Source organism: Cyrtonyx montezumae, unplaced genomic scaffold (assembly GCF_038088225.1).
Source record: "Cyrtonyx montezumae isolate F1298 unplaced genomic scaffold, pur_monq_1.0 scaffold_3, whole genome shotgun sequence".
Classification (NCBI taxonomy): domain Eukaryota; kingdom Metazoa; phylum Chordata; class Aves; order Galliformes; family Odontophoridae; genus Cyrtonyx; species Cyrtonyx montezumae.
The window spans coordinates 72,613,361-72,627,084 of NW_027072034.1; the positions used below are offsets into that span (position 1 = coordinate 72,613,361).

General features: G+C 42.6%; 1 protein-coding gene across 1 annotated transcript; it reads left to right on the forward strand.

Moving 5' to 3' along the window:
* Window positions 1-9,639, forward strand: LOC136053348 (protein maelstrom homolog). Its single transcript, XM_065744114.1, has 12 exons — window positions 1-132; window positions 654-740; window positions 1,436-1,532; window positions 2,793-2,948; window positions 3,472-3,513; window positions 4,089-4,216; window positions 5,565-5,619; window positions 6,121-6,262; window positions 7,383-7,445; window positions 8,253-8,385; window positions 8,659-8,737; window positions 9,524-9,639. The coding sequence occupies exons 1-12, from the start codon at window positions 1-3 to the stop codon at window positions 9,637-9,639; spliced, it is 1,230 nt and encodes a 409-aa protein (XP_065600186.1).
* The last annotated feature ends 4,085 nt before the right edge of the window (window positions 9,640-13,724 follow it).

Here is a 13,724-nt window from a genome sequence, read left to right on the forward strand (position 1 = left end):
ATGTCTCGCTCGCAGCGCTCTCGCAGCCCTTACTATTTCTTCGTGCGTGAGCATCTGCCCCTGCTGCGGCAGCGCGGCCTGCCCGTGAGCCGAGTGAGCGATGGCATTCCTCACCTCAGCCAGGAGTGGGCGGTGAGGGGAGAGGGCTGTTGTTCAGGGGAGAGGGCTGTTGTTCAGGGGAGAGGGCTGTTGTTCAGGGGAGAGGGCTGTTGTTCAGGGGAGAGGGCTGTTGTTCAGGGGAGAGGGCTGTTGTTCAGGGGAGAGGGCTGTTGTTCAGGGGAGAGGGCTGTTGTTCAGGGGAGAGGGCTGTTGTTCAGGGGAGAGGGCTGTTGTTCAGGGGAGAGGGCTGTTGTTCAGGGGAGAGGGCTGTTGTTCAGGGGAGAGGGCTGTTGTTCAGGGGAGAGGGCTGTTGTTCAGGGGAGAGGGCTTGGGGAGAATGGAGGGCGGCCTCAGGGGAAGACCTCTGTGGGATGGCAGCGCCTTTGGGTGCTGAGGGAGCGTGTGCTCGTGGGGTGCCCTGCGTTGAAGCCAAACGGCTTTGTGAGGGAGTTATGTGAGAATTGACAGACTCCGTTTGGAAGCAAGGAAACGTTGATTTGTGGGGTTGCTGAAGGGAGAGGTACAGAGGCATTGATGGTTCTCTTTGCTTCAAGCTGCTGACAAAGGAGGAGAAGATGGTCTATGCAGAGAAGGCTCTGAAGTGGAAGGAAAAGAAATCCTTGCAAGCTGCAGCCAAGGAGGTAAAGGTGCAGGAAGGAGCAAGTGGTGTTTGCATCAATGGGGCTAATTGCTCATTCTGAGTACTGTAAACTGATAATTATCAGCCCTTGTCAGGCAGAGACAATTATCTGGAATGTGAATGTGGATGTTACTCACACTTTATGCCTAGATTGCATCGTGTAAGCCTCTGAGGTTTCTGGGCATCTGCCCAAATCTTTTTGCTGCCCTAAGAGCTCACTGTTCGTGTATGGATGTGCAGGACTTTATTAATAGAACTGCAACTCCCTCTTGGTCTCATAGCCACAGAAAAGTCTAGTTACTCAGGGATTTATCAGCTCAGATGAATACCTATCCTAATCAAAGGCAAATGAGCGTTTTGAGGTTTCTTTATCAAAGTTGTGGGAATTGTTGAAGATTTCAGTCTGAAAACTTCCTTCTATGCATCATTAAGTTGAACAAAACAATTTTTTTTAATACTTCTATTACACTTCAGAAGCTTAGCTGAAATTCCTTCCAACTGTGTGTTGATTGAGGTACTAAGATAACCGTTCTCTGTTAGTATTCTTGCCTTAGCCTTCAAGTCTTCAGGCACTTGTATACACACTAAGAATTTGTTCCACTTAGCCATAATGAGCAGTGGACATCCTGTCTTTCTTTGGTAAGAGGTGATGAATTTCATTAGAGTTAGTTGATGGAGTTTTCTCATCTTTTCTAGGGCCCTAAGAATCCAGTACCTGCTCACGTGACTACAGAGACGTACAGAGTGACATCTCTTCTTGATGCCTCTGCTATATCATGGATGAGTGATCAGGGTACAGTGATCTTACAGTAGCCGGTGCTGTTAGATAAAAGCTTGCCTTCTAAAGATATTCTGTGTTGTACCCGTACGAAGATAGTTTTCATTTTGGCAGTAGTTGCCTTTGTCAGATGTGTGCTTGTTCTTAGTGATGGTGTAGGCCCACGAAGACCTTTCCTCGTGTAGTTGGTGCAAATGCTCCTCTGCATCCCTTGAAATAATTCCACTACCTGTTTTTCTTTTAGCTTAATGGGTGTATTGTTACTAATACATTACTTACAGTTCCCTCAGGGCTTTTTGCTCTGACATTTGTGATTTACAAGGCCTAATCCAAGTTTGGGATAATAGAATGTTCGTACTGAGATCCAAGGGCAAGAAGCTCAAACTAATCTAACACCTATATAATATAAATGATATAAATGGGTAAGTACTTGGTCAGTACCTGTGGGACATCCTGGCTAGTTTCCACGTGTCTTGAAAAGCAAGCTTTTTACCATCTGTACCTTGTCTTCAAATGGATGTTTGGATTAGAATTAAGTAACAAGCATGTTTTATTGTGGAAAATGATAGATGGTGACACTTGCAATAGAAGTTAAACAGCCAGTTAATAGAAGCTGTATCTGTGCTGTTTGGTCAAGTTTCTGCTCAAGCCTTTTACCTAACTAGTCTCTTGAACATGTCATAGTTATGCAGGCTCAGAAAATAGTAGCTCTGTTGAAAAAGTGTAATATCTGTTAGCTTTCTCACTGCCAGAATCTATGCTCAGCTGTTGCTATAATGTAAACTTGATCAGGTTGATGATGGTGACTTGAGCTGGCATAACTGATCTTTCAGCTGAGTCCGAGATGCGTTTTATGATCTTGCTCCTTAATATTTCTCAGTGAAAGTCTTGCGTGGTTGCCCATACCGGATTCATTTTTTTTCTTTGTGAAAAGAGCTCCACTCAGGAGGTCTGTCTTCCTTTCCCACTGCAGCTTGTGGAAATCAAGATCCATGTAAAGTAGTGCCAGAACTTAAGCTTGGGACAGGTGGTGCTGAGTATCATAGAATCTAGCCTACTACATCATTTTAGTAGAACAAATAAGGTTTTTGTTTACTTGTTTTGATGAGGGGCACAGTGTAAGGGTGGGTACTATCTTTAACTTCAGAAACAGCATTATGTAGCGTTTGTGACTGTTAGTTAAAGTATTGTTTGGTCATTCAAAACCAATAGAAGATACTTTATTTTCTAATTTTAATTAAAGTAACAAAATTATATCTCTTTTTTTCCTTTCAGCTGTGGTTGCAGACATCTTCTATTTCCTGGACATCTACAGTCACGGCAAGCTGCCGTCCCACTGTGATCAGCGCTTCCTCCCTTGTGAAATCGGGTGTGTCAAGTACTCCCTGAAGGAGGGCATAATGGCTGACTTCCATCACTTCATAGATGCAGGTGATTTCCAAGGAAGGGGGGTAGCCTGGAAGTAGTTCATCTTGCTCTGGGTTGAGAGGGAAGTTTTCTAGTGCCAGTTGCTGCTGTGCTCATTAGATTTCTGATATTAAGATAGGTTTATTTCTTTAGCTACAAGCGATTAGACTTCTACTTTAAATAACTGAGCATTGCTGTTTTCTGCTTGCTTTTGAACATCTACTTAAGTACTTGGTCTGCATGAAGCTTTGTAGAGGGCAGAATAAATCCAAAGGGCACTTCTGATGTTTGTGCTTTATTTCGTGCTGAGGAATGTTTGTTCTGGGCTTAACTTATAAATGCAATGCAATATACTCTTCAAATGAATGCAACTGAAAATATTTGTTTTCAAGAATAGTTGTGGTAGTTGTACAAGGCCACAGGGGAAGGTGAAGCTGCTCCTTTGTATAAATAAAAATCTGCTGCCTATTTCAGAGTTAAGGATCTGTCACTGTGGTGATGGATGACGGTTGTTTCTTTTTCTCCCATTCCTCGTGTTTTTCTGCAGAAGTACCACCACTTGGTTTTCGGTATCACTGCCAGGCTGCTAGTGAGTATCAGTGGAGGAGAAGAAGAGTGCTATGCAAGGCTTTACAGTTTTGGATTCTGCTTATCTGTTCTATATCCAGTTGTTTTGTAAGTCTCACCTGGAAGCTTCCCCTTCTGGGGACTTCCTGTCATCTTTTGAAGAGCAAGGGGTGAGAGGACAGCTTGCTGCAGTCACCTTGCTTATTTCTTGTACCCTCAAACAGCAGAGCTCTTCACTGCTGTGTTTCCCTCGTGACTCTTAAGCAGTGTTTATAGATTGTCTCTTTCCGTTAGTACAATTACTCCCCTTGTGTGCACAGGGAACAAACTTGGCTTATGTTATCCTACGTCAAGTATTTAGATAATGACCTCTCAAAAGGGGTAGATGTGCATGCATCTGCTCACAGCCCAGATTGCTAGCCTTTTTCAGGAAATAAGGTTTTCGTAGCTTCAATTACACATCTTCTCTGTAGGGAAAGAGAGGCATTGTTTTTAAGTATAGATGTATATACATCAAATTACAGAGGAGGGCAGATGGTGGTTTAAGAAACAAAATTTCTCATAAATTAAAATTTTATCCTCTTCACCTTTTGCTAGGTGATGCCACTCATAAGATTCCTCTGTCTGGATTTTGTCTTTCGCGTACTTGCTACCCAGTTGTCATACGTGAACTTCTTAAGTTTGCCCAGCCAGCTGGAGGTGCTTGTCCTCGTTTTTACTGCAAGGTATGATCAGGGTGTAAGGGAACTGTTGAACCACTGATCACCTGAGGTGAGCAGTGAGGCAGCTGTGGGAGCACAGGTGAAGGCAGTGCACCTGTATGACTGGAAGGGGTGGTGTCTGACTCCACCTCTCCCGGACCCCATTTAAGGGCTGACCACCATCAGGGAAGGATCTCTTGTTGCAAGAGATCCCTCCCTTGTGGAGTTTCTTTTGCGAGCTTCAATCTTTGGAAACAGCTGAGTGTTTCTCTTCTTATCAATTGTCTGTTTAGAAGGATTATCCAGAAGATAAAGTATACAATCTCTTTTGACTAACTATACCATTTGGTATTAGTAATTTGTCTTAACCTACACAAGGTCAAAGTAAGGCACTCAAAATCAAAACCTGAGTTCTCTTCCAGTGGGTAATCAAGGAGAGACTTTGCTCTAATGCGCATTCTGTGTGCAAATGAGTGATGGGGGAGGTTGGGACGATGACACACTCAAAGTTTTCTTCCATTATAGAAAGAAATTACCTTACATAAGTTTGGCAGTTGAAACCTGTTTTTTTTGTTTCCAGCTTTTTGCAGGAACTAAAAATGATATGGAACCTAAATAAGCAAGCTTCCTTTTTTGTTCTTTTTCCTTCCACACCTAGCCACACATACAAACCCCTGCTCTGTTAGAGAAAGAAGCTAACCTTTCCAGAAATGAGCGACACAATTTCTGCCTACTTATTCACAGCCTGCGTGTCTGGCTCTGTCTATTGATGAGCATTTCAGACTGTTCTGACACTGTTTGGAATTTTTAAGATTGTACTTAAGTTGAGTGTACTGGATAATAGTTGGGTAATCTCGCTTCTCTGAGGATGTTTTTACACTTTAATGACTTTTCACGTGAGAATGCTGTACATCTTATTTTTGCTGAATTGCTGATGAGTGAAATAAAACACTGAGGTTCAGAGGAATTTAAGCATCGTGCCAACTATATATAATTTTTTTTATTCCCCTTGAGCCTAGTGCTAGTTAACTCATAAAAGGAGTGGAGGATCTAGATCTTGGGCTCCATATATAAATACAAGTGCTGTGCATGGAGGGAAAATAACATACAGCAGTTAGTAGAGATGGCTGTAGTATGAGTTAACAGTTAACTTGTCTCCATGTATTAGCCCAGAATTTCTCCTGAGATTTGGTTGGAAGACTGCCTTGGTATTTGATTCCTCTTCAAGGTAATTTTCCGGGAGGTTGTATATAAACATGGACTTTTGTTTTGGGAATGATTTTTTTTAAGTGCAGCCTGAGGTCTTGCAGGTATTAAATTATATACTGTACTTATTATGTTCTTGAATGTGACTGAGATTTTCTTTTTCTAGTCTGATGGCAGATTCCGAATCAGCTGGTGTCTTGAACGAATGGCTAGTGTAGCAGGTGGGAAAACAGTTGTTTTTGGCTTTTGTTTCTCCAAGAAAGGAGGGTTATCTGATCATGGACTGCTGTATTTGTCAGAAGGAGTTCAGGTCTCAGGAGTTTCATAAAAGCTGATACTGATAGCTAGAACTGTTGCGTGTGCTTCTTCTCTCCCTCCCCATAAATGCTGCATGGTTAGTCAGCTAACCGGCTAATGAGCAGATGAAGAGTACAACCAGAAAAAGGTGCAGAAGCAGTGAGATTACTGAGAAGGTGAGTGTAGGGGAACAGATGGGGGAACTAGCAGCTTCTGAGGAAAGATGGCCTGTAGGTAGGATATAGTGGAGTAAACTGAGAGAGTATAGGACCTGCCTTGATAAAATGCCAGATATTATTAATATCAGTGGCAGAATAATTTGTTGAGGTTTACGTGACTGTAGGGATAGAAGAAGATGAAGAGTGAACAAAGGCTGGCTGAAAAGAGTGGATGTTATGCTGATGTGGATTTCCTCTGGGCTATAGGTGTTCGGAGATCTCTGGAGCTTCTTACTGTAGAAGACCTGGTAATAAAACTGCACCAGAAGGAATGCCAAAAGGAGCCATCCAACGCTTGGGTGTTTAGAGAGCTAAATGTTGTCCTGTGGGATTTTTCCAGTAATACCAGGTATGTTGGTTTCTTTTTCTGTTGAAATGGGTATTGTTCTGATGTGTCTGGGTGCCTTAAGTGCAGCTTGTGCACAGCTAGGCTAAATTCTTCAGGAAACCATCTCATCAAAAGATTTCTTATCACAGCGTGGCTAAAACAGGAGATGTGCGTTGCTATCTTTCAAAAAAAAAAAAAAAAAAGACCGGTGTCTCTAATGCTGAGTCTGGAGCTTGATTTAAAGGACAGTTAAAAAAAGAAAATATATTGTGATACTTGAAGTCATAGAAGTGAGGAGATTCAGAGCCTTGAGAAGCTGGATTTTAGTATGTACCTCACACTGCAACTGTGATGATGAGCTAGATGTGCTTTCTAGTGGCAGAAAACAAGCTCAAGAGTCAAGTTACATCTCACACTTTCCTGAAGGAATTCTTTTTATAATGCTAGAATGCATGTATTTCATAGGATTGTTTTTCTTCTTTTCCTTACATGTCTTGAACAGTAATGTTTTTACTACTTTTGGATCCTTGTGTTCTATTATATAGTACCTAGAGGCATTGCAGAATACTTAGCACTGATACAGTTAACAGTGGAGAAAAGCTGAAGTATGCTTCTGTTATAAAGAAGAATTAATAATTTGATCTTAATTCTATTGAATTTTTTGTCTACTAGCACTTATCCCTGAAAATCTGCTTATGCTATGGACATCTAGATCACTGAGTAATCACTGCTGTTTCTTTCCTTCTGAAAGAAACTACTACTTCACAGTAGAGGAAAGCATTAAAGAGAACGGAGGAAAAAAAAGTACTTCATAACATTTGCAGAATGAAACGGGGATGGTTGTATTAAGAGGGATTTTCGTTGTAGTGGGAAACTTAAAGATAATCAGAATTTAATGGGGTTTCCTTTTGTCTCTGCCACAGTGTCTGGAAGGTTGCTGGTTAAGTGCAGTTCTCAACTCTACATAAGTCATCTAGATCTGTTAGTAAATGTTGGTCATCTGTGTAATTTTAAATGGATGATCACTGAGACAAAAGATAACCTTTGATGTTTGCTCCTGTTCCTTCTGATCAGGCCAACTGTTCGCGTTGATTAAAGATGTAGATACTTAGACAGTAAACCTCCGTTTCATTTTATGTAGGTGCAAGTGGCATGAAGAGAATGATATACTTTACTGTGCTTTGGCATCCTGTAAGAAAATGGCGTGAGTATTTCACAGGAGTTATCTGCAGTGTGATGGCATTTCATTTTGTTACACACGCTTTTTGGTCCCGATTGCTTTGAGCACAGTGATTCTGAATCTTGAGTTTTATTTATTTCTTGCACTTCCAGGACTTCATTCTATTTTCACTTTAGTTTTTGTATTAATACTGTAAAGCAGTATGCTGCTGTAGCAGTTTGGTATAACGTGATGTCTATGATAATATCCATCACTTGGTCATCACTACCTTCGCTATTGGAGAGCTGAAAGAAATGTTCTTTGTTCAAATTCAGTGTTTTTCTTCAGAGGTTTACTAAGCTTCAGTTCGATGGGAAATTCTCAGTATATTTTAGTCCATCTCTAGAAATTTGTATACTGTTTTACATATAATGTAGATACGCAAGCTTCTCTTTTTTAGGTTGAGGGAAGGACAAATTGTTGGGAAAGAAATGCAGTTTAAGATCTCAGTCAATAGTAGTAATATTATTTGAGAGAAATAGTAATTATTTTTTTATTAAAAAAAAAAACCAGTATTAAGCAAATTTCCAGTGATGGATTTAATGCTTATGAGTGGTTACATTTGACAGCATGGGGAAGTGACTGTGTTAATTTGATAGAATATGCTGGTGAACTTGGAAGCATTCAGGGTTGTTAGCTGCTTTGACAATATCCTTTTGCCCTCTGTCATCTCTGCGTCGTGATCTGTGGTGGCCTTGTCAGTTGAAGATCTAAGAATGCTGTGTTTCTGTATATAAGCATTACAACCCTATTAACAAAGCTTTTCTTGATTTCTTTATTTCCCTGGTCAAGTTATTGCATCAGTAGATCTTTCGCTGGTTCGTATGGAGTCTCACTGACAGCTGCTCACCTGCCTCTTGAAGACTTGTATTTCCGCTTCAGTCACAATCTGAGGCAACTGATACTGGATGCTGCACGTTTTCAGGTCAGGTTCTTCAAATTGTTTTCCTGTGTTATTTCAAGTTAACTCAAGTCTTCTAGACAGAACACACTTGGTAATTTCGGGTTAGCCATCTTCTGTTTTGGATGCTTTTTTTTTTTGAGGAATACTTGGTAGACTGAGAAAAGGAAAATAATCTCTAGCTGGGCAGTTTCTTGTGGTGTGTTATTTATTACTACTACTCCCAGGTATCACAAATAGTTACGCATGCCACTTTAGAGAAGACTTCTTATTTTGAATGCTTATTTCTTTCTGCAGGAAATGAAGGCCAGGGGTTCTGGAAGGGGTAAATGCATCCTTTCTCCAAGTCGAGTTCAAGATCTTGTCCCTTCTAGATGTGAGTTCGAGATTTCCTCATTTGTAAAGGGAAAGAGAGTATTTAAACATAATCCAGTTGCAGCTTTTTCAAATTTCTGGGCTCAGAAGTTACTGTCTGTCAGCAGCATAGAACTCAGCTCTGCGTGAGCTAGGTTTGTGCAGATATCATTGAATTTCTCTAGATGAAATAACTACACTGTTACTGGACCAAAAACTGTGGTCAGTAGGTCTATACAAAATCAGATTTTTCTCATGAATGCTGCTGTTTTATAACACCTTATTGTTTTGTCATATTTACTTCTTTCTTGCATGTTTAGATGCTTTGAGGCAGGGCAACCTTTAAAATACCATCTCTCTTCTGGAGTTGTACCATTTGACTCTGCACATACTTCTTGCAAGTATTTTGTTACTCCTGGATTTATAAAAAAAAAACTTTGCTCCAAGTCCTCTTCTTGGAGCTAAAATCTTTCTAATATAAAGTATGTGCACTTGATTCATTTGTGCAATATGTGGCTAACCTTCAAAATGGAACAGAATAAGGTTTGCAAGACAAATAACTGTAAGAACTCTGAGTTTGCACCTTATGTTTTTGCGTGGATAACACACACTGAATTAAATGCTGAAACTGTTCTAAATATAAATCATGAGATCTTACATGGACTTGGTGGTTATGGAGGGCAGAACCTGTTTCTCACTTTTCCTGTTAGAAATACTGAACACATTCCACTCCACAGCATATAAAAGAAAATTCCATTAGTTTATGCAAGCTTCAAGGATTTATTTCATTTGTAAACTATTTCATTAGGTGATTCTTCACTCCTTTTGAAGATGTCTTCTTATGGAACAGGTATCACACGCGGAAGAGGAGTCACTCGATGGCTGGAAAATACACGTGACCTGAGCTCATCTTTCAGCCACTGAAAATCTTCTTTACATCTCTATCTCTTTCTTTTTCTTAAGGAAATAAACTGCTGTCTGGAGAAAATGTTGGTTGTCTTTTCATCTTACGTGCAACTTTTGATTGTTCAAGTTCTTGTTGAAATGATGAAACTGTTACTTACTGGACTTAGAGAAGATCTACTGGAAGATGTTTTGAAGTTGTGTCCTCTCTAAAAAGAAATGCTATGGTAGTTCTGTTTCTTAATGGATGGAGTGCAAATTCAAGAGTGATTAGCAACATCATTGAATTAGAAATTCTTTAGTGGCCACTCCAGCTTTAAACAAGTGCTGCTTTATTTTTTTTTCTTTAGTAACCCCCTTCACCTCATCTGTATATGGAAGATAAAATTTCAGTGTAACTCTCTACAAATGGAGAGAGCAGTGGAGGTATGACAGGATGCACTGGAGAGTATACAGTGTCATGGTCTCAAAGGATTGCTCAGAATTGGTTTCTTCCACCCACTGAGAACTCGAGTAGTCATTCGATGCAAAAAAGCAGATATTCTATGAAAAAGTGTGGTGACAGTTTGTCAAACGGTTTACGGGCAGGTTCGGCCCGGTTCTGTGACGATTGGTGCGGGGGACCCACGCCCCAGGGAAGGGGGAAAGGGAAAAGGGAGATGGGCCTAGGAACAAAACAGCGGCAGCGATCTGAGGAGGAAAGCTAATTTACTAAATAAGATATCGGAAAGCAAAATAACACAATGTAATACAATATAATTGGAATTAAAGCTAATAAATCAAATAAAATGAGCAAGAGAGAGTGTCCGATAAACCGAAGGCCTTACGCTAACGCTGAAGGCGGACGGCAGCGAGCACCCACTGCTGAGTCGATCCCAAAAGGAAAGAGAGTGTCCCGTGACCGCAGACAGTTTTTATCTTTCCCTCTGAGCGTAAACACGTAAGAACGCAAAGCATCGCAAAGTCCTCTGGGGAATGGAGTTGTTCTTCTCTTCTGAGACAGGTATACCTGGAACTATCGATGATCCACGGAGCTGGAGCATTAACTCTTTAACTCTAAATGCACTACATGATGTTACGATGTGGAATACCAGTACCAAAAATCATAAAACCATGACATTCCACCCCTTATTCCACATCACTACATCATGTTTGATATATATGTATAGAAGAACAGTGATTAACATGCATTATATACACACACACACAACATATATAAGTATATACATGGAATTACCGACTGCACTCGCCCAACATCAAATTCCCTTGTGGTACACACTGAACATCCCCATTCTTCTGCATCACCCACCAAGTGGACCCAGGTCCCTGAGCAAAAACAGTTCCACGGAGAGGTTTGCCCTTTCCAGAAGCTGGAAGGACCCAAACTGCTTTTCCCAACATGTTCTTTACGTGTACTACAGGGACCTTATCTCCCTCTACAGTAGGTAGAGATCTGGATTGGGCAGGACCATCACGATTGATGGATCCTCGAGTGTTGACCAACCAGGTGGCTTCTGCCAAATGCTTCTCCCAGTGCTTAAATGTTCCGCCACCCATTGCTTTCAATGTGGTTTTTAACAACCCATTGTACCTTTCAATTTTACCAGAAGCTGGTGCGTGATAGGGGATATGATAAATCCATTCAATACCATGATCTTTGGCCCAAGTATTTACAAGAGAATTTTTGAAATGAGTTCCATTATCGGACTCAATTCTTTCTGGAGTGCCATGTCGCCACAGGACTTGTTTCTCGAGCCCTAAGATGGTGTTTCGGGCGGTAGCATGGGGTACTGCATATGTTTCAAGCCACCCAGTGGTTGCTTCCACCATGGTGAGCACGTAACGCTTACCATCGCGAGTTCGTGGCAAGGTGATATAATCAACCTGCCACGCCTCCCCATATTTATACTTTTGCCATCGCCCTTCTTCCCAAAGAGGTTTCATTCTCTTGGCTTGTTTAATTGTGGCGCACGTATCACAGTCATGGATAACCTGTGCAATAGCATCCATAGTTAAGTCCACCCCTCGGTCTCTAGCCCATTTATATGTTGCATCTCTTCCTTGATGGCCAGAGGTCTCATGGGCCCAGCGAGCTAAAAATAATTCACTCTTGTGTCGCCAGTCCAAGTCTGCTTGAGCCACCTTAACTTTGGCAGCTCGATCTACCTGATGGTTATTTTGTTGTTCCTCAGTTGCCCGGCTCTTAGGAACATGAGCATCTACATGGCGCACCTTTACAACCATATTCTTTATTCGGGCAGCAATGTCTCTCCACAGTTCAGCAGCCCAAATAGGTTTACCCCTCCGTTGCCAACCATTTTGTTCCCGTTGCTGTAACCACCCCCATAAAGCATTTGCCACCATCCATGAGTCAGTGTAAAGATAAAGCACTGGCCACCTCTCTCGTTCAGCAATATCTAAGGCCAGCTGGACAGCCTTTACCTCTGCAAATTGACTTGGTTCTCCTTTTCCTTCAGTGGCCTCAGCAACTCGTCGTGTGGGGCTCCACACAGCAGATTTCCATCTGCGGTGCTTACCCACAATGCGACAGGATCCATCTGTGAACAGGGCATATCTCTTTTCATTGTCTGGTAGTTCATTATATGGCGGGGCCTCTTTGGCACGTGATACCTCCTCTGCTGGTATTGTTCCAAACTTTTTACCTTCAGGCCAGTCCGTGATCACTTCTAGGATTCCTGGATGACTAAGGTTCCCCATCCGAGCTCGCTGTGTAATCAGCGCAATCCACTTACTCCAAGTGGCATCAGTAGCATGATGGGTAGAGGGAACCTTTCCTTTGAACATCCAGTTCAGCACTGGCAGTCGAGGTGCCAGGAGGAGCTGCGTTTCAGTACCGATTACTTCGGAAAGCAGCTCGAACCCCCTCGTACGCGGCTAAGATCTCCTTCTCAGTTGGAGTGTAGCGCTCCTCAGACCCCCTGTACGCCCGACTCCAGAATCCAAGGGGTCGGCCTCGGGTCTCTCCAGGAGCTCTTTGCCACAAACTCCAAGTGGGACCTTCCTTTCCAGCAGCAGTGTAGAGGATGTTCTTTACATCCTGTCCCGTCCGCACTGGCCCCAGGGCCACGGCACGGGCTATCTCCTGCTTAATTTGCTCAAAAGCCTGCTGCTGCTCAGGGCCCCACACAAAATCATTCTTCTTCCGCGTCACCCGATAGAGAGGGCTCACAATGAGACTGTAGTTTGGAACATGCATTCTCCAAAAGTCCACTACACCCAAAAAAGCTTGGGTCTCTGTCTTACTGGTGGGTGGAGACATGGCAGTGATTTTGTTAATCACATCTGTAGGGATGTGACGACGTCCATCTTGCCACTTTATACCTAGGAACTGAATTTCCTGTGCAGGCCCTTTCACTTTGCTTCGCTTGATAGCAAAGCCAGCTCGCAGAAGGATCTGGATTATTCTCTCTCCTTTCTCAAAAACTTCTCCTGCTGTATTGCCCCACACAATGATATCATCAATGTATTGTAAGCGCTCAGGAGCACCGCCCTGTTCCAATGCAGTTTGGACCAACCCATGGCAAATGGTTGGGCTGTGCTTCCACCCCTGGGGCAAACGGTTCCAGGTGTACTGAACGCCCCTCCAGGTGAAGGCAAACTGTGGCCTGCATTCTGTGGCCAAAGGAATTGAGAAGAAGGCATTAGCAATGTCAGTGGTGGCATACCACTTGGCTGCTTTTGACTCCAGTTCGTACTGGAGTTGTAGCATGTCTGGCACAGCAGCACTCAGTGGGGGTGTGACTTCATTCAGGCCACGGTAATCTACCGTCAGCCTCCATTCTCCACTGGCTTTACGCACCGGCCATATGGGGCTGTTAAAAGGTGAGTGAGTTTTGCTGATCACTCCCTGGCTCTCTAGCTGACGAATCAAATTATGAATGGGGAGCAAGGAATCCCTGTTGGTGCGGTACTGCCGTCTGTGCACCGTTTTTGTAGCAATCGGTACCTGTTGCTCCTCCACTTGGAGCAACCCCACAACAGACGGATCTTCTGATAGGCCAGGCAAAGCAGACAGCTGCTTAACGTTGTCTGCGTCCACAGCAGCTATTCCAAAGGCCCATTGATACCCTTTGGGATCCTTAAAA